This window comes from Panthera pardus, unplaced genomic scaffold (assembly GCF_024362965.1).
Source record: "Panthera pardus isolate Hobbes unplaced genomic scaffold, ASM2436296v1 HiC_scaffold_27, whole genome shotgun sequence".
Taxonomy (NCBI): Eukaryota; Metazoa; Chordata; class Mammalia; order Carnivora; family Felidae; genus Panthera; species Panthera pardus.
Genome location: NW_026526843.1, coordinates 20396111 through 20416868, shown reverse-complemented (window position 1 = coordinate 20416868; position 20758 = coordinate 20396111). Strand labels below are relative to the sequence as shown.

At 42.5% G+C, this 20758-nt stretch overlaps 2 protein-coding genes across 7 annotated transcripts in view; one reads left to right on the top strand and one right to left on the bottom strand.

Moving 5' to 3' along the window:
- NSDHL (NAD(P) dependent steroid dehydrogenase-like) overlaps positions 1 to 3530 on the bottom strand; it is a 29469-nt gene extending 25939 nt beyond the window's left edge. For 2 of the 6 annotated variants that reach the window (XM_019438239.2, XM_019438238.2), the window contains exon 1: positions 3393 to 3527. Coding sequence is in view for 3 of the 6 variants with exons in the window: in XM_019438242.2 (XP_019293787.2) it covers positions 3175 to 3185 (11 nt within the window). In the remaining 3 variants the exon portion in view is untranslated. The other 4 variants (XM_019438243.2, XM_019438242.2, XM_053892031.1 and 1 more) reach the window with 4 other exon arrangements.
- Positions 3531 to 3680: 150 nt separating this feature from the next.
- CETN2 (centrin 2) lies at positions 3681 to 8124 on the top strand. The gene is made up of 5 exons (XM_019438244.2): positions 3681 to 3803; positions 4772 to 4930; positions 5467 to 5595; positions 6959 to 7096; positions 7546 to 8124. The coding sequence occupies exons 1-5, from the start codon at positions 3705 to 3707 to the stop codon at positions 7633 to 7635; spliced, it is 615 nt and encodes a 204-aa protein (XP_019293789.1). The 5' UTR covers positions 3681 to 3704; the 3' UTR covers positions 7636 to 8124.
- Positions 8125 to 20758: the final 12634 nt, after the last annotated feature.

The following is a 20758-nucleotide window of genomic DNA, read 5'->3' as shown; positions in this document are numbered from 1 at the left end:
CTAAACAAAATAACTAATGAAAGAGGAGAAATAACAACCAACACCAGAGAAATACAAAAAATTGTAACAGAATATTATGAAAACTTATATGCCAACAAATTGGACAACTTAGAAGAAATGGATACATTCCTAGAAACATAAAACCTACCAAAACTAAAGCAGGAAGAAATAGAAAATTGAACAGATGAATTACCAGCAAAGAAATTGAAGCAGTAATCAAAAAACTCCCAAAAAACAAAACTCCAGCACTAGACGGCTCCACAAATTCTACCAAACATTTTAAGAAGAGTTAATACCTATTCTTCTCAAACTATTCCAAAAAATACAAGAAAGAAAACTCCTAAATTCATTCTATGAGTCAGTGTCACCCTGATACCAAACCAGATAAAGACACCACACAAAAAAAGAGAACCACAGGCCAATATCTCTCAAGAATACAGATGCAAAAATCCTCAACATATTAGCAAACCAAATCTAACCATACGTTCAAAAAAATCACTCACCACAGTCAAGTGGGATTTATTCCTGGGATGCAAGGCTGGTTCCATATTCACAAATCAATCAACGTAATATATCACATCAATAAGAGAAAGGATAAGAACCATATAATCATTTCACTAGATGCAGAAAAGCATTTGGCAAAATACAACATTCATTCATGATAAAAACCGTCAACAAAGTAGGTCTAGAGGGAACATACCTCAACACAGTAAAGGCCTTGTATGGAAAACCCACAGCCAACATCATACTCAACGGTGAAAAACTGAAAGCTTTTCCGCTAAGATCAAGAACGGGACAATGTTGTCTACTCTTGCCACTTTATTCAACATAGTACTGGAAGTCCTAGCCACAGCAATCAGACAACATAAAGAAATAAAAGGCATCCACACTGGTAAGGAAGAAGTAAAACTCTATTTGTAGATGACATAATACTATATATAGAAAACCCTAAAGACTCCACCAAGAAACTACTGGAACTGATAAATGAACTAAGTAATGTCGCAAAATACAGGATCAATGTACAGAAATCTGTTACATTCCTATACACTAATAATAAAGCAGCAGAAAGTGAAATTAAGGAAACAATTCCATTTACAACCGCACCAAAAACGACAGAATATTTAGGAATATACTTAACCAACGAGGTCAACGACCTGTACTCTGAAAACTATAAAACAATGATGAAAGAAATCCAAGATAAGGCAAAGAAATGGAAAGGCATCCCATGCTTATGAGTTGGAAGAACAAATATTTTAAAAATGTCCATACTACCCAAAGCAATCTACATATTTACTGCAACCCCTATGAAAAGTACCAGCAGCATTTTTCACAGAACTGGAACAATTCTAAAATATTTATGGAATCACAAAAGACCTTGATTCGCCAAAGCAATCTTGAAAAATAAAAACAAAACAGGAGATATCACAATTCCAGATTTCAAGTTATATTACAAAGCGTAGCAATTAAAACAGTACGGTACTGGTATAAAAATAGTCACATAGATCAATAGAACAGAATAGAAAAGCTAGAAATAAGCCCACAACTATATGGTCAATTAATCTTTGACAAAGCAGGAAAGAACATGCAATGGGAAAAAGATGGTCTCTTCAACAAATGATGTTGGGAAAGCTGGACAACCACATGCAAAAGAATGAAACTTGACCATTTTCTTACACTATACAAAAAAATAAACTCAAAATTTGGATTAAAGACCTAGATGTGAGACCTGAAACCCTAAAAATCCTTGAAGAGAGCACAGGCAGTAATCTCTCTGATGTTGGCTGTAGCAACTTTTTTTTCTGGATGTGTGTCTTGAAGCAAGGGAAATAAAAGCAAAAATAAACTATTGGGACTACATCAAAATAAAAAGCTTCTGCCCAGCGAAGGAAACAATCAATAAAACTGAAAGGTAACCTATTGAATGGGAGAATATATTTGCATATGACATATCTGAAAACGGGTTAGTATCCAAATTTATAAAGAACTGATACAACTCAATACCCCCAAAACAAATAATCTAATTAAAAAATGGGCAGAAGACATGAATAGACATTTCTCCAAAGAAGACCTCTAGATGGCCAACAGACACACTAAAAGATGCTCAACATCGCTCATCATCAGGGAAATAAAAATCAAAACCACACTGAGATACCACCTCACACCATTCAGAGTGGTTCAAATTAACAACTCAGGAAACAACATATGTTGGCAAGGATGCAGAGAAAGGGGAACCCTCTTGCACTGTTGGTGGGAATGTAAACTGGTGCAGTGCCTCTAGAAAACACTATGGAGGTTCCTCAAAAAATTAAAAATGATCCAGTAATTGCACTAATGGGTATTACCCAAAGGATACAAAAATACTAATTCAAAGGGATCCATGCACACCAATGTTTATAGCAGCACTATTTACAATAGCCAAGATCTGGGAGTAGCCCATATTTTGATGGATGGATGAACTGAGAAAGAAGATGTATAAATATACAATGGAATGTTACTCAGCCATTAAAAAAAAAGAAATGTTGCCATGTGCAATGACATGGATGGAGCTACAGAGTATAATGCTAAGTGAAATAAGTCAGTCAGAGAATGACAAATACTATATGATTTCACTCATATGTGGAATTTAAGAAACAAAACAAATGAGGAAAGCGAAAACGAGAGCCAAACCAAGAAACAGACTCTCAACTATAGAGAACAAATTGATCCTTACCAGAGGGGAAATAGGTGGGGAGATGAGTTACATAGGTGATGGGGATTAAAGACTACACTTATCATGATAAAAACAAAATAAATAAAAGAAAATCTAAAACCACACTCTCCAAGCACCCCTCACACTTCAAAGTCCTCCGTGACTTTGCTCATGGCAATGTCTGGGCCTGGAATGCTCCCCCCTATCCGCCTGAGTGACTATCAAAAAAGTCTATTTTGACGACCTCTCCCCTCATGCTCGCTCATATCTCCTTCACTTCCTTCAAAGTCCGTTCCCAGGCTCCCACCTCATCTCCTTGGCTGCTTTTAGCCAGGAGGGAACCAAAGTGATCCACTTTTAAAATCAGTTGCGGGCAGGGCGCGGGGGGTGGGGGGGGTGGGGGGGGGAAGGCAGTGCTATAGAATGGACACTCTCGAAGAAATAGCCTCAGCGGGACACGGTTTCTAAGTCCCAGCCGTCCAAACCTCTGCAACATTCCCCTTCACTTCTCTGGGTCTCAGTTGCTCCTTGTGTAGTCTCCGCTGTAACACGCAAGGTCACGGTCTTCTCTGGCCCTTCTGACCCTAATTTTGTCTTAGGCCAGACCAGAAACCTCCCGACCAGACCTCCTCACCCAGCCCCTTGCCCTCCTGCCTTGTAGCCGATAGAAGGCAGCCTCCCAGGGCGAGGTCGTAACCCTTACCGTCCGTAAGCGATCCCCTGGTCAGCCTCAGCGCTCCCCCAGCTAGCACCCAAAGACTTGCAGCCGCCGACGGGCACCGGTTTCTCCACGCCCGCGTGAGCAGAGGATCTGCCGAGACTCCTCCGCCAACGGGATTGGCTTAGTTTGGCGCTGGTTCAGCCAATCGGCGCTCACAACGTGATCCTGCCCAATGAGGCCAGGTCTTAGCTGTGAGTGCACAGCCCCCAGGCCCTGGGCCAGGCCTTTGTCCGATTAGCCCCACCCACCACAGCCCTGCGCCAATGGGAAGCGGCGGCGGCTAGTGGGCCGCCAATGGGGAGCAGGGCCGCGCGCGTGGGGCGGTGGGAAAGGCGCCGAGTCAGTGTATACGTCGGTTGCCGTAACAACGGGCGGCGGAGTTGGTCGGCAATGGTGAGTGCAGGCCGTCCTTTGGTGCCCCGCGCCCAGAGGCTGAGCCCTTCCAAGATTTCGTCTGGCCCTGCCAGCTCTCCTGCGCCGTTCTCGATTTTGGCGTGCCCCTCCTTCCTCTGAGTTCTTTCCCGGAAGCGTAATGTAGAGACGCCTGCCGCCCAGCTGGGCCTGTGATTCGCTGCTGCTCCCCTTCACCCAGTCTGCGCTGCGCCCACCCATCCCTTAGGCTCCCCTGATCTTCCCCTGCTGGCCCCCTCGGTGACCGCCCCTGGACAAAGAAAACTGACGTTACCTGCAGGCCCTGACTTCTCAGATCCTGACCTGGCCGCCTCGCTCTACCAAAGTTTACCCATAGAACTGGGGAGGAGATTTATTATGTTTGATTGGTAACATGCATCCTGAAATTTAAGTACAGGGATATTCGGGACATGTTTTGAGCTCCTTGCAGGAGGGACAGATGTGTCAAGTGGATTGAGTTTTATTGTTTAATATTGGCAGAATATACATTTTAGCAACCTAGTAATATTTGGCCAAATCTGGAAGCGTGGTTACTTCTTAAAGTCGGACTGCATAGAGGGAAGCGGAGTACCGCGAGTGGGTGTTGTAAGGACGTTTCTAGATAATCATTAGGATCCCCAAAATCAAGGTCACCTGGTTATCTGTACGTTTATGCAGTCAGCTCCTTGGCTAGATCTCTTTTAGGATGATTTTCAATCAGAGATGTCCAAACGAACAAGGGGTCTTCTTGCTTCTAGAAACAGTAGTAAATAAAGAAGAGGGAGGGATAGAGGTGCATGGAAGGATTCACTGTTCTTTCCAGTAAACCCTGTTATCTTTTCTGTTAAGCAAAGCTTCGGAATTGGTTGGTGTAAACAATTTTAAAATAATTTGTTGTCTGTAACTATTTTATGTAAAATATAGATTATATTACATAATACTGTGCTTCTGTGTTTGTAAAACGTGTAAAGGCCTCTAACTTTAAGAAGGCAAGCATGGCAACATCTGCCCAGCGAAAAAGGATGAGTCCTAAGCCTGAGCTTACTGAAGAGCAGAAACAGGAAATCCGGGAAGCTTTTGATCTCTTTGATGCTGATGGAACTGGAACCATAGATGTTAAGGAACTTAAGGCAAGCCATTTACATTCCAACTCCCCAGCCTTGCCTTTCCTCTACATCTTTTTGTTTCCCTGTCACCACTGTACCTCTTTTTTCCTCATCTCTCTGCAAGAAGTAACAGGGGAGGATGCACTGTGTTCTGTTTTCCTATCTTTTTTTTTTACCTCAAGTGTTATTAAATAAAATGGAGCACAAATATCAATCTGCATAATGTTCTAGTGTTTCCCAATCATTAAAAAAATTTTTTTAATGTTTATTTATTTTTGAGAAACAGAGCGCGGGTGGGGGAGGGGCAGAGAGAGAGACACACACAGAATCTGAAGCAGCCTCCAGGCTCTGAGCTGTCAGCAAAGAGCCCAATGCAGGGCTCAAAACTCACGAACTATGATCATGACCTGAGCCAAAGTCAGACTGAGCCACCCAGGCGCCCCTCCCAATCATTTTAATGAAATTGTGTCAGATGCTGGGTTAATACTTTCAATGCTGTCATTTTTGTTCCTGTTAATGGTTTAGATGTGCATATTGAGATGATCCTGTTTTCATTGTAGGTGGCAATGAGAGCACTGGGCTTTGAACCCAAGAAAGAAGAGATCAAGAAAATGATAAGCGAAATTGATAAGGAAGGGACAGGAAAAATGAACTTTAGTGACTTTTTGACTGTGATGACTCAGAAAATGGTAAGTTAGCTGGAATAATCAGCATATTTTCCACCCATAATGGTGAACAAATTTGAATCTAGATATGAAAATGTCTTCACTGAAGAAAAGTTAATACAAACTGGAGGGTTCAGCTGATAAAGGATGGTATTTATGACTGAAAATTAGAATGCTTAGGTTCCTCTTGGCTTTCTTCAAGGCCACACAAATCACAGGAAAAGTGTTTTACCCTCTGTAAAGTTTACCCTCTGTAAAGTCGTAAAAGTACTACTGCTGTCACTCTTTTGTGATTATTTTTCTCAACTGATTTCTCAATATGATAACCACAAGCAGTAACACCTATAAACACCAGCAATATTACAGTGCCTGACAAGATGAAATGCCTATACTTTAAAGGTCAAAATTCTTCTCTCTCTCATTTGTTATTCTGGGCAGCCTTAGCCTGAGGGCAGGTTACTTCAACAGCCTAGCTTTTCACTGCCCTGGGAATTTGGTCTTTTAGCATTTTCAAGGTTGAATGCACCCATTCTCTAGTCCCTCAGGTGTCACCATTTTAACGGGCCCAGGGGGTCAAGAAAGACGTGTCACCTGACCAATACACCTCACTCCCCTGAGTGTCATTCCACCCAGGATGTATGTTGATGTTCCCATTGGGCCATTGCTCATTCATTGGCCTTCCAGCTCCCCTTTTGTGAGGCTTATCTTCGCTTTAGTAGCATGTAAAAAGTAACTCCATGTGTGTCTCAGGTCACAGGTCTGTTCCTACTCTAATAATTCTGTGGCTTTGAAATCATCTAATGATACCTGTATTTTTCTTTGTGTACTAATTTAAGTGATCAGGAAGCTTAACCTTCTGTAACCACCTAGTAAAGCTGTCCCACCTTAAAGGTGGGTTCTGAAATTGCTCTTATTAGAGAGGTTCTGTGTATCTTTCGCTACCTTTCAGGAATTTCTGGAGTTTGAGCTGTTGGGGGATTTTCCTTTCTTCCTCTTTTGGAGTACTTGGGATCCCAGTAACTCTGTTATCTCATAACAAGTTAAATAGCCCTCACTTTCCTCCCTGCACCCCCATTCCCCCACCGAGAGGACCCCTCTTCTGCCAGCTCAAGCACTATATTTCCTCTAGCTTTAACTCTACCCTCTATTCCTGTTTCTCTCTGCTTTGTATAGAAAGAATATTTTAAGTCAGTCCTTTATATTTCCTTTTTAGCCTGTTTATAATAATGTCATTGAGTTTGTCCTCTTCTACCCTGGATGACGTTTGATCTCCTGTGAGCTAGGACCTATGTCATGAAAGCCATCACCAAGACCACGTAGAGGGGTTAGGTGCCGGTGAGCTGCTGCATAAGTAACTGCTTCTGTGTTATCTGTTTTACTTGCTAAGTCTGAGAAAGATACCAAAGAAGAAATTCTGAAAGCTTTCAAGCTCTTCGATGATGATGAAACTGGGAAGATATCATTCAAAAATCTAAAGCGTGTGGCCAAGGAGTTGGGTGAGAACCTCACTGATGAGGAGCTGCAGGTTTGTAAGGCATCGGACTTGAGCTTAGCTCCTGCTTGGAGCCCCTGTGTGACTTTTCTGAATAACATTTTCTCTGATGTGAGCCCCACTTTGAAGGAAAACTAGTGTTCTCTTGTCCCTCTCTTGACCACTTAATTTCTCCTTTAATAGTGTGACAAGCCTATGGGCCTTGCTCCCAGAAAAATGCACACGTAAAATTTTACCTCCTATTTTAGGTTTTAAGAATCCCCCTAGTCAGGATGATTTTCAGGCTCTCTTCTGGATGATATGTATGACAAAGTATTGCTTGATTTTCAAATAACTTTTTGGGAACCAAGCTATTCTAAAAAGCAGCACATTTGCAATGGGTGGACCACAACTGTCTATTCATGTAACCTTATGAAAGCCATTGCTCAGTCATTTTAATTCATTTATGAATGAATCTAAGTTGAATCCTTATTGTTCTACAGGAGATGATCGATGAGGCTGATCGAGATGGAGATGGAGAAGTCAATGAGCAGGAGTTCCTGCGCATCATGAAAAAGACCAGCCTTTACTAAGATCAGTGTCTTCTTTTCATATTGTGTGAAATCTGGGTTTTGAGAACACAAACTATTTTCCCCCACTGACCTCCCTGTATAACTTTAGTAACAACCTTGAATCTCTTTTAGGTATTTGAAAGTGTTCTTAGACATTAAAGTTCTTTGTAAGGTGACCTGCTGGTTACTTTAGTTCCCCAAAGCAAAATGAGAGCATATTAGAGTGGAGAAAAGGGTCTTAAAGCTTTCACCCACCTGCAGTTCTGCCTTGTATCACCTCACTCTTGTCATGCATTTCCACATTGATGCCACCACAGAATGACTTCTTGGACTAGCACATGTTGTACCCATGTCACCAGAAGCAGGGGGCCTCTCTTTGAGGTTTCCAGTTATAATTGACACCTGAGTGCAGCTTTCTCTTTTATAAAACCCAGTGAAGTTATTCACTTGCATTTGGATGTGTGTTTGTGCTATTTTTTTGTCTTAAAAATAAAGCCTTTTTTATTTTGAGCTTTTGTTCTCTAAGGGTGAGTTCTTTAACCTTGAATATGAGTTCATCTTCTAAACCACTGTGTTGAAGACAGCCTGGTAGATCCCCAACTCCTTCCCAGCTGATGGACAGAAAATTAATCCTTTACTACTGACTTGAATTATTTGTTTCTTTGGGAATCCATCAGTGTGTAAAACTAGTAGAATTTCCATTTCACCTAAGCCTAAACGATGCCTTAAAAATAGTTTGGGCGCAGTTAGTCTGAGAGTCTTATTGGTAATTTGTGCTTGGACAAATTGGGGAAAGGCAAGTTATTATGACAGTAGGTTGAATTCAGCCAACCTCTGGTCAGTTTATTTGCTGGATGGTGTCTCAGAATCTCTGTGTCAGATTGGGCTGAATGACCTTGTCTAGCCCCCTCTTCACCCTACATGGGATAACCTAGAAGAGAAGCCATGGCAGATAATATTAAAGTCTTTGCCCCAGGCTGAGGGTGGGGAACAAGAAAGGCGGAGGGGAAGTGGAAAATGAACAACAGTGATGGAATGCTCATTCACCCACACGTGGAGAGGAAAAGAATGGGTTTCAAACTTCTGGGGGCATCCTAATCCCAGGATAGGGTTGCCTCATTTAGCTAATAAAGAGAACACTTAGGTCAATTTTAATTTTAGACAATTTTTTTTTAGTACAAGTATGTCCCATTTGGACTTTGTGTTGTTTATTCACTGTTGATCTGAAATTTAACTTTGCTTGGGTTTCCTGTATTTCAAGTGGTAACCCTACATGGAGAACATGTAAAGAGGCATGACCCTGGGCCTCATTCCTGGACACTGGCATCCTGAACAACTTGGTGATCCACTCCCAGACAAGTCTACAGGGGCATAACTCTGAGAAACACTGGGGGGATGTGGTGGGGGAACCCAGAGTAGCCTCAGACCTGGGTTCTCTCATGGGCTCCACCAGTTTCTGGCTGGGTAATTTGGGACAAGCTCCCTCTCCAAGTGCCTCAGGTTCCTTGTCTGTGTAGTGGGGAGAAGAGTTGTGCTTAAGTCTGACTCTCTGAGGGCACAATGCAGACTCACACAAAGGGCCAAGAGGGCATTTCAGAACTGTTTGTTCTCAATGTCATTTCCTTGGTGTGATTGTCACATAGCTTTGTTAGATGTGCATCCATGAAGTTTTTAATGTATACTGTCCTCCAAAGTCGAGTTGACAGCATTTACTGGGAGGATTTGACCTTTGTCATATTTCTGTTTTCTAATAAGAGGCATGTGATCTGATAAAAGACATACGATAATGGAAAGGAGCGGGAAGACTGGGTCCTACTTCCCATTTTACTGTTAACTGTCACCCTGGAAACATTCTTATCTCCTCCTTCTTAATGTTCTCATAAATGAAATATAGTCAGGAATCTTGGGGGAAGGGAGAGTGGTACGTAACATGTTATCCTTAAGGATAAAAACAAGCACGAGGTACTCACTATATTGGTGCCTGCCAGCCATTTTAAAATAGGTTTGTGGAGGGGATGGGGACAGAGGGAGCAGCATGAATCAGTGGGTGTGAGACTGGAACAGAGAGTCACATGAGGGTCAGGAATATGAAGACAGAGAGGCAGCTGGGACCACTTCATGCGAAGGCAGAAAAGAGGACTACAAGGGGGTGGGGGAATGTGGATGGAGGGAGGACTGCAGTCAGTTTATATAGGGCTGGACCAGGTAGTTGAAGGGAACGGATGGGATGGGGAAGAAATTGTAGGAGAGGTCAGTGCAGGTGCAGGTGATGCAGAGTTGTAGAGTGGGTGGAGAGTGATGGTGACAGAGGGGGTGCAGAGTCAGCTTAGGTGGGGCTGAACCAAGAGATGTAGGGGAGATGGCAGAGGGTGGGGATAGAGAAGTAGAAGCTAGTTTTTGTGAAGCTGGATCAGGGAAATGTAGGAAGAGTAGTTAGGTAAGACTTGGGGGGTGTAGGGTAGATGGGGAGGGAAAGGCAGCATAGGACAGTTCACAGGAAGGGTCTACAGAGTTGGAGGGGAATGAAGGAAGATAGGAAGGGAGATAAAGGGAACAGGAACCAACGATGGAGATGTATGGAGAGTAGGGTAGGGTGGAGTGGGAGAGGTAGGAGAGGTCAGTTCAATTGGGGATGAATTAGATCCTGAGGAGAGGTGGCTGGGAAGTAGAGGGCCCAAAGTCAGTCTATGAGGGCAGGAAAGAGTGATTCAGGTAGGGGGAGGAGGAAAGGGGAGAGAAAGGGAGCAAGAATTAGTTTCTATGTAGATGGCCCAGCCCATAGTTTCCATGTACATGGCCCAGCCCATAGTTTCTATGTAGGGGCTTGGGGGTGATGGGGAGAGCAGAGGTCAGTTCATGTGGAGCTGGACCAGGGAGCTGTAGAGGAGTGGGGTGGGATTTGACATAGCACAGAGATTTGTTCATGAGAGTTGGGAAGGGGAGGTGGGGGGCGAGATTCCTTCATGTGGAGCTGAGGGGAATGAGAGCAGAGGTTAGTTCATGTTAGGGGGTAGTAGAAAAATGTAGGGGTGTAGTAGGATGGAGAGCAAGAGAGGGCATTTCATGTTGAGCTGGGTATTGGAAAGGAGAGGGAGCTGAAGTTGGTTGATGTAAGATGGACAAGAGAGAGTCATAGGGAGATGGCAGGCATGTAGATAAAGAGGGATCAGAAGTATCTTCATATGGAGCTGGAGCAGACAGGTGGAGGGAGGAGGAGGGGTGAGGATAGAGAGGGAGCTGGGGTCACTTCCTACGAGAATCCAGCAGAGAGATCCAGGGAGATGGTGGGAATGGGGGCTTTGGGGTGGGGGGAGATGGGTGGGATAAAAAAAAAGCCAGTTCCTGTTGGGCCTTGTGGGCCTCCATACTAACTGAGGGATATACTGGATTTCCTTGAAGGAACTTTCCAGTGGAATAGTGTTTTCTTTGCTCCAAAGCATTCCAACTGCTAGGAACAGCTGTCTTAATCAATAGCCATACTCAGGCTTGATATAAGTAAAATCTATCTCAGAAAGTTGTTTAAAGAAAGGAGGTAGCTCAGTCCCCATCTTTCAGACATGGAAGAGCTGCTGGATCCAGGATGTTGACGGGACATCAAAGGGCAGAAATATACATTGGCTGCCTGGGGGCATCTTCTGGGGTCTGTTCACCTCCTATCAGATTTTAAATGCTTGTTTTGGTCACACTTTCAAATACTGAGTTTTGGCAGCACACTCGAAGGGAGTAATACACTCAAAGCAGCACTTTACCAACAATTACAACTCTGTCACATCTCCACAGCCATCCCACTATGCATTGATATATCGCTTTGACTAGAACTGCTTGCTCCCTGATGATGCTCCCTCACGAAGCCAAGTTCCCCCCCAGTCTAGGTGCTATGTGTTTCTGAGCCCTCCATGGCCATTGTGATAACTGTCTTGTAGCAAGTGGCTCCCTCGTCCACTCCATGTCTCAGAACTTGCTCTGCTCAACATCCTATATTCTAATTAAATTTTTTTTTAATTTTTTGAATGTTTATTTATTTTTGAGAGAGAGAGAGAGAGAGAGAGAGAGAGCGCGCGTGCACGCGTGCACGAGCGGGGGAGGGGCAGAGAAAGAGGGAGACACAAAATCCGAAGCAGGCTCCAGGCTCTGAGCTGTCAGCACAGAGCCTGATGTGGGGCTTGAACTCACAAGCCGTGAGATCATGACCTGAAGCGAAGTCGGATGCTCAACCGACTGAGCCACCCAGGCGCCCCCTGTATTCTAGAAGCCACTGTATTCTAGTGGCTGTATTCTAGAAGCCACTGGACTACTGCACATCTTCAGCTGTAGCAAAAGTAATCACTCTGCATTGATCACAGCTGTGAAACAGTGACATCATTCTAGTGTGCCATGCTGTGACATATCAGACATATTTAGTGACCCAAATCTCCATCAGTGGCCCCTAAGACTCTCACAGAGGCTCCGAGCCCATTTCTAAAATATTACGACCAGAACTTGTCTTTTCTAGCTTTTCCCTGCTGACTGCCAGTCATCTCTTCTAAGCCTCCTAGTAACCACTGCCTTTCTCCTTTTGATTCTGGTTGCTAGCTACCATTTAGAGGCTTGTGATTTTCATTTCCTTTCTCCTCTTTGCCCCAAAAGTCTATTATGTCACCAAGATTTCCCTGTAGTAGTCATTGTGATGCACCCCTTTCTTTTTCATTTCTGAAACTACCACCTCAACCCAAATTTGGATTGCTATAATGGCCTTTCTTCCTTGTCACTGTGGGACCTGCGATCTCTACAATGCTGTATCTGCCCCTGTTTAGACTTCCTGGCAACTAGTCACTCCTTGGACCCAGCAACCTCATCACTCACCTGGACTTCCTGCGATCTTCCCTCCCTTCCCTCCAGTCTTTTTTAGCTTGAAAAATCAATCCTCTTCAAGGAATATGCCAACAAGAGTATTTATTTTCTTTCAGAAAGTTGCTTTTTTTCTTACTTGCACTGACTAAAAGGCTGTTTACCTATCTGTCTTCAGCAGTTTTTGAAACCTTCAATCCATTTTCAGCTTTAACCTCCCTGATTTTTTTTTCTTTGGGATCCACATCATTGCTTTTTTTTTTAAATCCATTATTAGATCTGTTCTCTCCTTTCTTTTGCATTCATTCATTCATTCATTCATTTGTTCATTCAGCAAATACTTAATGAGCACTCAGGCCTTGACCCAGGGTCTGAAGTGAAAAAGAAACACACAGTTGCTAGCTTCATGGGATTTACAGTCTATTTATTTTTTATTTTTTTAACATTTATTCATTTTCTGAGACAGAGAAGACAGAGCAAGAGTGGGGGAGGGGCAGAGAGCGAGGGAGACACAGAATCCGAAGCAAACTGCAGGCTCTGAACTGACAGCACAGAGCTGGATGCGGGGCTCAAACCCACAAACCATGAGATCATGACCCAAGCCGAAGTCGGATGCCTAACTGACTGAGCCACCCAGGAGCCCCATGGGATTTACAATCTAGTGAAGGATTGAAGGGGTGCTATTTTAGACAGGGTAGACAGGACCTCCTTGTAGAGGTGACATTCTAGAAAAGACCTGAAGCCATGTGGAGATCTGGGGAAAGAGTACCCAGGCAGAGGAAACACCAAGTGCAAAGTCCCTGAGGCAGCAGTGAGCTGTTCCTCACTCACACCAAAGTGAAAAATGGCAAGTTGCAGAAGGAGGCAGCAGTTGGGTAAGTTAAAGCCTTGTAAATCCCCAAAGTAAGGGTTATGTTCTGTGGGTGATGGGGGTGGTGGTCAGCACTGGGATCTGAGCAGGAAAGTAACATGCCTTACACCGGAGTCTCATGCTGGCAGCTGTGTTGAGAATTGCCTATGAGAGTATGTATCTTTTCACAGTATGAGCTCATTTAAAGGTCTCCCTGCATAGCTACATGGCTGACTTAGACATTTTTTTTTAATTTGGATTATTTGAGATTGAGAAATTTCTGGGGCAAGTTTTGTTATGGAATATGAATCGTTAGAGGCAGATTTCTCCTTTTTAGAATTCCCATCTTTCAGGAGCTACATTCCCTTCTAGAGTCTCTAGCAGTGGGATCACAGATTATACTCCGTGCTATTTAGCTTCCTGCCTGTTTCCTCCCAGAATTTGCCTCCTCGGGTCCTCTAGTCTAAGCTTATAGCTAATGTCTACCCAAATGGGTTTATTATTATTATTATTATTATTATTATTATTATGAACTTCAAAATGTCATTATTATTTTCTCTCAAGTTCTGGTTATTTTCTCAGCCACAGTCAGTTCTCTCTTGCTGGTCAGGTTTAATAGATCATTCTAGGGAAAGTGGCTTATAACTCCCAGACTTAGGATTTCCCAAACTCTTTATGGTTTAGAAAGGACTTGATCTTTGTATTATCAGTGTTGCACAGTGATAATTATTACCCCATTTTACATATAAAGCAACTAAGGCTCAGGAAGGTTAAGCATGAAAGCCAAGACTGAAGCTCAGAGTTTGACTCTAAAGCTCATGCTCTTTCTACTCTATCACTCTGCTAAGTAAAACAATTTGATTCTTATTTCAAGGAGTTTAAATACTTTTAAGTGGAAGCTGGATGGTTTATCTCTTTCTCTCTGGTTTGGCTTACACGATTTCTATCTTAATTTCTCACTTAGAATTCTGATTGCCTACAACACCCATCAGGGCAATTACTTAAATGCATTACAGCTTCCTACTATGGGGTTAGGTCTCCAAAGACATTCACTTGGCTATTGCAGTGATCAAGTTTATGTAAAAACTTGACTGGGCTATGGGGTGTCAAACATTATTTTGAGTGTTTCTCTGATGGTGTTTTTGGATGAGATTAACATTTAAATCTATAGGCTGAGAAAAGCAGATTGCCCTTCCTAATGTGAGTGGGCCTCATCCAATCAGTAGAAGGCATGAATTTAACAAAAAGGCTGACCCTTCTCTTAGTAACAGAGAAAGAATTCCTCCGTTGAACTGGGGCATTGGCTTTTTCCCTGCCTTCTGACTCAAACTGAGATATCAGCTCTTCTTGGATCTTAAGCCTGCCAGCCTTCAGACTGGAATTGCACCATTGGTTCTGCTAGTTCTTAGACCTTCACACTCAGAAACTTACACCATTGGCTCTCTTGGGTCTTCAGTTTGCTGATTTATCCTGATGATCTTGACAGTTGTCAGTCCCCATAATCATGTGAGGCAATTCCTTATAATCTACGCATGTATCCATCCATCCATCCATCCATCAATCTCTCTCTGTGTCTCTCTGTTTCTGTCTAGATAGATAGATGATAGATAGATATAATTAATTATATGTATATGTATAATCTGTTGGTTCAGTTTCGCTGGAGAACTCTAACTAATACAGCCAGCAGAGGGCAATCTCCCATCAAACATTGTCTGTTTCCCACTTGGAACTCAGACAATTGTTTTCTTTAAAAAGGAGAAAATCTTTCTAATTCTTTTTTTCCTTCCAGACAAAAGAAAGGTAACTTCAGAGGGAGAAAGGAGCATAAAGAGCTGTTGGTATATGTGATAGGAAATGGTCATCCCCAGAACAGGCTTATTACAGTGACAATGACATCATGATTTTTCTGCATGAGATAGACACCAAAGTTCTGCTGGAAATCAAAGACCACATCATAATCAGTGGGATAAGCTATAGGGCCAGATTTCACAGGTGGAATTTCTCTAACACAAAGAAAAAGGGAATGAATGGAAAGAAGGATGGAAAATGATATTACTGACATAGTTTATGTGTATACATTATGTATAATCTTATATTCATACCTATGTAAAATATAAATGCAGAGAATGAGGTCTGGAAAGATGCATACCAAACTTTTAATAGTGGTTTCCTCTGGAGAGAGGAAGGTGCTTGGTGGGCTATGGGAAATGGATTTCTTCCTCTTATTCTGTTCTGGGTTTGAATTTCTTAAAACAAGATTGTATCGCAGTATGACTTATATTTTTAAAATATTATTAAATAACACTTCACACATATTAGGATGGTATAATAAAAAAGCCAGAAAATAATAAGTGTTGGTGAGGATGTAGAGACATGGGAACCCTGATACATTGTTAGTGGAAATGTAAAATAGTGCAGCCACTTTGCCAAATAGTTTGGTGGTTTCTCAGGTTAAACATTAAACTACCATATGACCCAACAATTTCACTCTTTAATGTTTTTTTCACTGTTTATTTATATTTGAGAGAAAGAGAGAGAGAGAGAGAGACAGAGCATGAACGAGGGAGGGTCAGAGAGAGGGAGACACAGAATCTGAAGCAGGCTCCAGGCTCTGAGCTGTCAGCACAGAGCCCGACGTGGGGCTCAAACCCATGAACCGTGAGATCATGACCTGAGCCGAAGTCCGACGCTTAACAAACTGAGTCAATCAGGCACCCCGCTTTTAAAATTTTTTTTTAATGTAAGTGCATTTAAATGATCAGTTTTTTTCATTATGATTTCTGGATTGTGTGCCCCTGAAAACCTTAACTGACTGAGCCACCCAGGAGCCTCCCAGCATTTTCACTCTTAAATATGTTATCAAAAGAATTGAAGTTAGGGACTTGAAAAGATATTTGCACATCCATGTTCATAACAACATTATTCACTATGGTCAAAAGGTGGAAACTCAAGTGTCCATACACAGATGAATTGATAAACACAATGTGGTATACATACCCAATGGAATATTATTTAGCTATAAAAATAATTAAATTTTTATATATACTATAGTGTTAGGATCCTGAAAATATTATGCTTAGTGAAAAAAGGCAAGACACAGAAGGACAAATATTATACAGTTCCATTTACATGATATACCTAGGATAAGCCAATATATAGAGACAGAAAGTAAAGAAGAGGTTACCAGGGGCTGGGAGAAGAGGGAAGGAGAAGCTGTTATTTAATAAGTACAGAGTTTTTCTGGGGATGATAAAAAGTTTTGAGTGTAGGTAGTGGTAATGGCTATACAACAGTGTGAATATATTTAATGTCACTAAGTTGTACACTTATGAATGGTTAAAATAATAAGTATTATGGTATATATATTTTACCACAGTAAAAAAAAAACCTGAACAATTCTTAAACAAAGAAAGAAACAAACAAAAAACAAGTGTTGCACTATTTAGATACACAAGGGATCTCCTTTCACAAAGGAGAGAAGAGTGGCTTCTAGGGACTACAGAGGCCTCAGTTATATGGATGATGTGTTTGAAGCAGCAAGTGCTGAGCAAGTTTCTGACAGTTGGAATATAATAAGGAGATGTGGGAATTCGTTGTCAGCCACTTCATGCTAAACTCCATGAGAGTGGGGACTAAATTTATCTTTGCTCATCATTACAACTTTAGAGCCTTGCACAGTGTTTGGTGCACAGTAGGCACTCAGTAAATATGCATTGATTAAATGAATGAATATCTGTGACTTGCTAATAATCTACCTTAAAAAACATTTTCAGGGTGTCTGGGTGGCTCAGTTGGCTAAGTGTCCAACTTTGGCTCAGGTAATGATCTCAAGGCTCGTGGGTTCGAGCTCCGTGTCATGTTGGGCTCTGTGCGGACAGGTCAGAGCCTGGAGCCTGCTTCCGATTCTGTGTCTCCCTCTCTCTCTGCCCCTCACTTGCTCACGCTCTGTCTCTCTTACTCAAAAATAAATAAACATCTAAAAAAATTTAAAAACATTTTTTGTCCTATCATTTTGGGCACCATTGTCAATTATTTTGTGTACAAAGAGAATTAGAAGCCTGGAATTCACATATTTGGTTATCATTAGCATAGAGATAGTGTATTCGTTGGGGCAGGCTAACTGCCATATCAAAGAATCTCGTATCTCAGTGAGCCGACTCAATAAACTATTATTTTTCACTCATGTTGTAGTTCAAAATCAGTGGGGGTGGGTGGAGTGGGGGTTGGGCTCTACTCTATGCAGGCTATTAGGGACCCAGCTTCCTTCTGACCAGTAGCTGCAGAGGCCCTAGACACTCCAAGGCCTCCCCTGGCTTCTTTGCATCTGGCTGGCAGATGAGTGAAGAGAAAGATCTTGGAGGACCATGTGTGAGGCTTGAGTGGCCAGACCTGCAAATGTCATACATCTCTTTTTCCTATACCCATTGGTCAGAACTCAGTCACATAAGTACACTGAATCACAAAGGATTCTGGGAAATGTGGTCTAGGTACAAATAAAGGAGGAAAAGGTAATGGTGTTTGATGAACATGTAGCATCACCAATGTCATAAATAATATAAATGGGGGGAGCACTCCTAGGGCAACTGTGTATCGTGTGTGCTAAGGGAAAGTTGCCCAAAACCAAAGTCCCAGGAGCTTCAGTGTTTAAGAAATGGGAAGAGAAGGTGAGGGAAAGCAAAGACACTGAAAATAAGGAAGGTGACGGCAAGAATGTCACAGAAGCAAGGGAAAACTGTGAGAAGAGACAGATCTTAGAGCAATGTCTGTGGAAATCAGACTGTGGTGGCTTAGGAGTGGAATGTGGGTGAGAAAGTAGACTACTATAAAAGGGTCAGAGAGGAATAGTAGCTAGTGGTCATGCAGAAGTGGCATGGGGAGAATTGCTTTGCTTTGTTTTGATTTTTAATGGGAGAAACTTGAGAATGTTTGAATGTTTAAAGGGAAGGAACTACAGTAAATACAGTGTGGTGTAGGGTGAGGAACAAATAAATGATTATTGGAACAGAAGAAATGGTCTTGAATCAAATTTCAGTGTATATGGCGATTTGGTTTATGTCAGGAAAGGTGTGAAATGACAGACTGCCTCTGATGCACCTATGTATATGGTCATCTATGTGTATACCTTTCTTTTTTCAAGAAAGGACTTATGGCAGCTTGGAAATATACATTCTGGCAACAAAATAAAACAAATGTGTGAAGAGGAAGAAAATGACATGTTGGGACAATGACATGAAACATACATTTAGGTTTTCTAACTTTAAACATCTCTTTAATAATGACTGCTTTAAATATCAGTGCTAAGTTGATTTGAGATGCCTTGATCAATTTGTGCTGTGATCCATTAGATAATTCCGTTTAGGTAACTTGCTCTGCAAAGTCACTTTTCAGACAGAGGCTCAAATTTATTCTGGATGTTGCTAAGAGAATCACGCAGTCCCTGCTCCTTGCACTGTATATTGTGCAACAGCCTTTGACCACAAGCAATAAAACCTGACATGAACATTAGACAGGCACTGACTGTTCTGGCCTCAGAAACAGTTTCTAAGTCAGACAAGAAGCTCAGTTTCATTTCTCTATAATCATATCTTGTTCCTGATGCCAGTGGCACCTTCTGAGCCATCCCATTTGGTCTGAACTGTTTCTCCTAAGCTGTTTGATACCCCTAAGGCTTCACACATCCTTTTGTCTACAATGTCCTCTAATTTCTCCTCTACCCCCAGCAGATTCACTTTTAGCCTACAAGATCCAGCTTACCTGTCACATGCTTTAGGGGAGTTTTTTGTGACTGGCCCCAGGCTGGATCTATACTCCTCTCTGTGCTCCCCCAGCCCATGTCCTCTCCATCATAGCTCTGGTCCTGCTAGATTAGCAAGATCATCCACTCCACTGACCTTGTGCTTCAACTCTGCATCCTTGGGGCCCAATATCTACCATGGCCAGAGTTGACATACTATGTATGGAGACTTTGTAGCAGAGAGGTGGGGATTTATATTTAAAACCACAACTACCCAGGACACCTGGGTGGCTCAGTTCATTGAGTGTCCAACTTCGGTTCAGGTCATGATCTCATGGTTCACGAGTTTGAGCCCCATGTCAGGCTCTGTGCTGACAGCTTAGAGCCTGGAGCCTGCTTCTCTGTGTGTGTCTCTCTCTGCCCCTCCCCTGCTCGTACTCTGTCTCTGTCTCAAAAATAAATAAAACATTTAAAAAATTTAAAAAATATGTAAAAATAAAACCACACTACCATTTTGAACTTGGTGATGATTACATGGAAGTGTACCCTTGTCAAATTTCTCATTGAACTTTACACTTACAATCTGGGCAGTTTATTAGATGTATATTATACCTTGGTAAAACACTAGTAACCTACAATTTTTTTTTACTTTAGAGAGAGAGACAGCACAAGCAGCTCCACAAAATGGAGAGAGAGAGAGAGAGAGAGAGAGAGAGAGAGAGAGAGAATGAATCTTAAGCAGGTTCCACGCTCAGCATGGAGCCTGTTGTGGGGCTCAATACCATGATCATGATGACCTCATGACCTGACCTGAAATCAAGAATTGGACGCCCAACCAACTGAGCCACCCAGGTACCCCTAGAAAATTTTTTTAAAAAGAAAAAAAGAAGAAAAATCTCTTTAACTACCTGCAGTTGCTTTTGCTTTCCAGGGGAGTAACACAGTTTTGTCTTGGGGATGAGAGGAGAAATTCAAAGAGAGGGCTTAATTGCTCCCCCATGTGAAGGCAGCAGAATCTGGGATTTCCTGATGCAGCCACTTTAACACTAAAGAAAGGTGTCCCCCTAGTACTGAAGGGCTTAAGGACTTCATGCAGCTGCCACTTTACTTTGTAACACCTATCAAAGGCCTTGCATATCCACTCTATTTATTGTTTGGTCTTCAGGACCAATGTCTATATAGCCTCAGAGTCTTTCTGTGAAAGGAACCAACCTGGGTGATCATCTCAGCCTGGGGCATGGGTGCCAACCACCAGGAAGCTTTGAGACACTGGAATGCTAAGCAGAAATATGCTAGTCATGGGCAATAGGGCAGGAGAACTGTGCCAGAAGTCCTTGAGTCCACAGGACAGCAGAGGGACAGACATGCCCTGGGAAGTGCTCCAGATGTTCATAATTGGATGAGCTGGGGTGCAGTTCATCTAGGCCTGCTGAGTTGTAAACACAGGCTTGGGGGGCAAACTTAGCTGAGTCCAAGTCCTGGCATGACAGCCTGGTAGCTTGGGTGATGCTGAGCAAGATATTTAACCCCTGAGTTTTGGGTCCCTTCTCTGTGAGATAGTCATAGTCCTTGTTTCACAGGAGTGGAACTGAAGGATACTGTATTAGTCTGCTTGGGCTGCCATAACCAGGTACCACAGACTGAGGGCTTAAACAACAGAAACATATTGTCTCCCAGTTTTTGGAGGCTGGAAATCTGAGATCCAAGTGTCAGCAGAGTTGGTTCCTTCCGAG

Coding starts and splice junctions, on each gene's coding strand:
- CETN2 (XM_019438244.2), top strand. CDS start 3,705: ATGGGGAGCAGGGCCGCGCGCGTGGGGCGGTGGGAAAGGCGCCGAGTC. Junction 3,804..4,771: donor GGCGGAGTTGGTCGGCAATG/GTGAGTGCAGGC, acceptor AAACGTGTAAAG/GCCTCTAACTTTAAGAAGGC. Junction 7,097..7,545: donor TCACTGATGAGGAGCTGCAG/GTTTGTAAGGCA, acceptor ATTGTTCTACAG/GAGATGATCGATGAGGCTGA.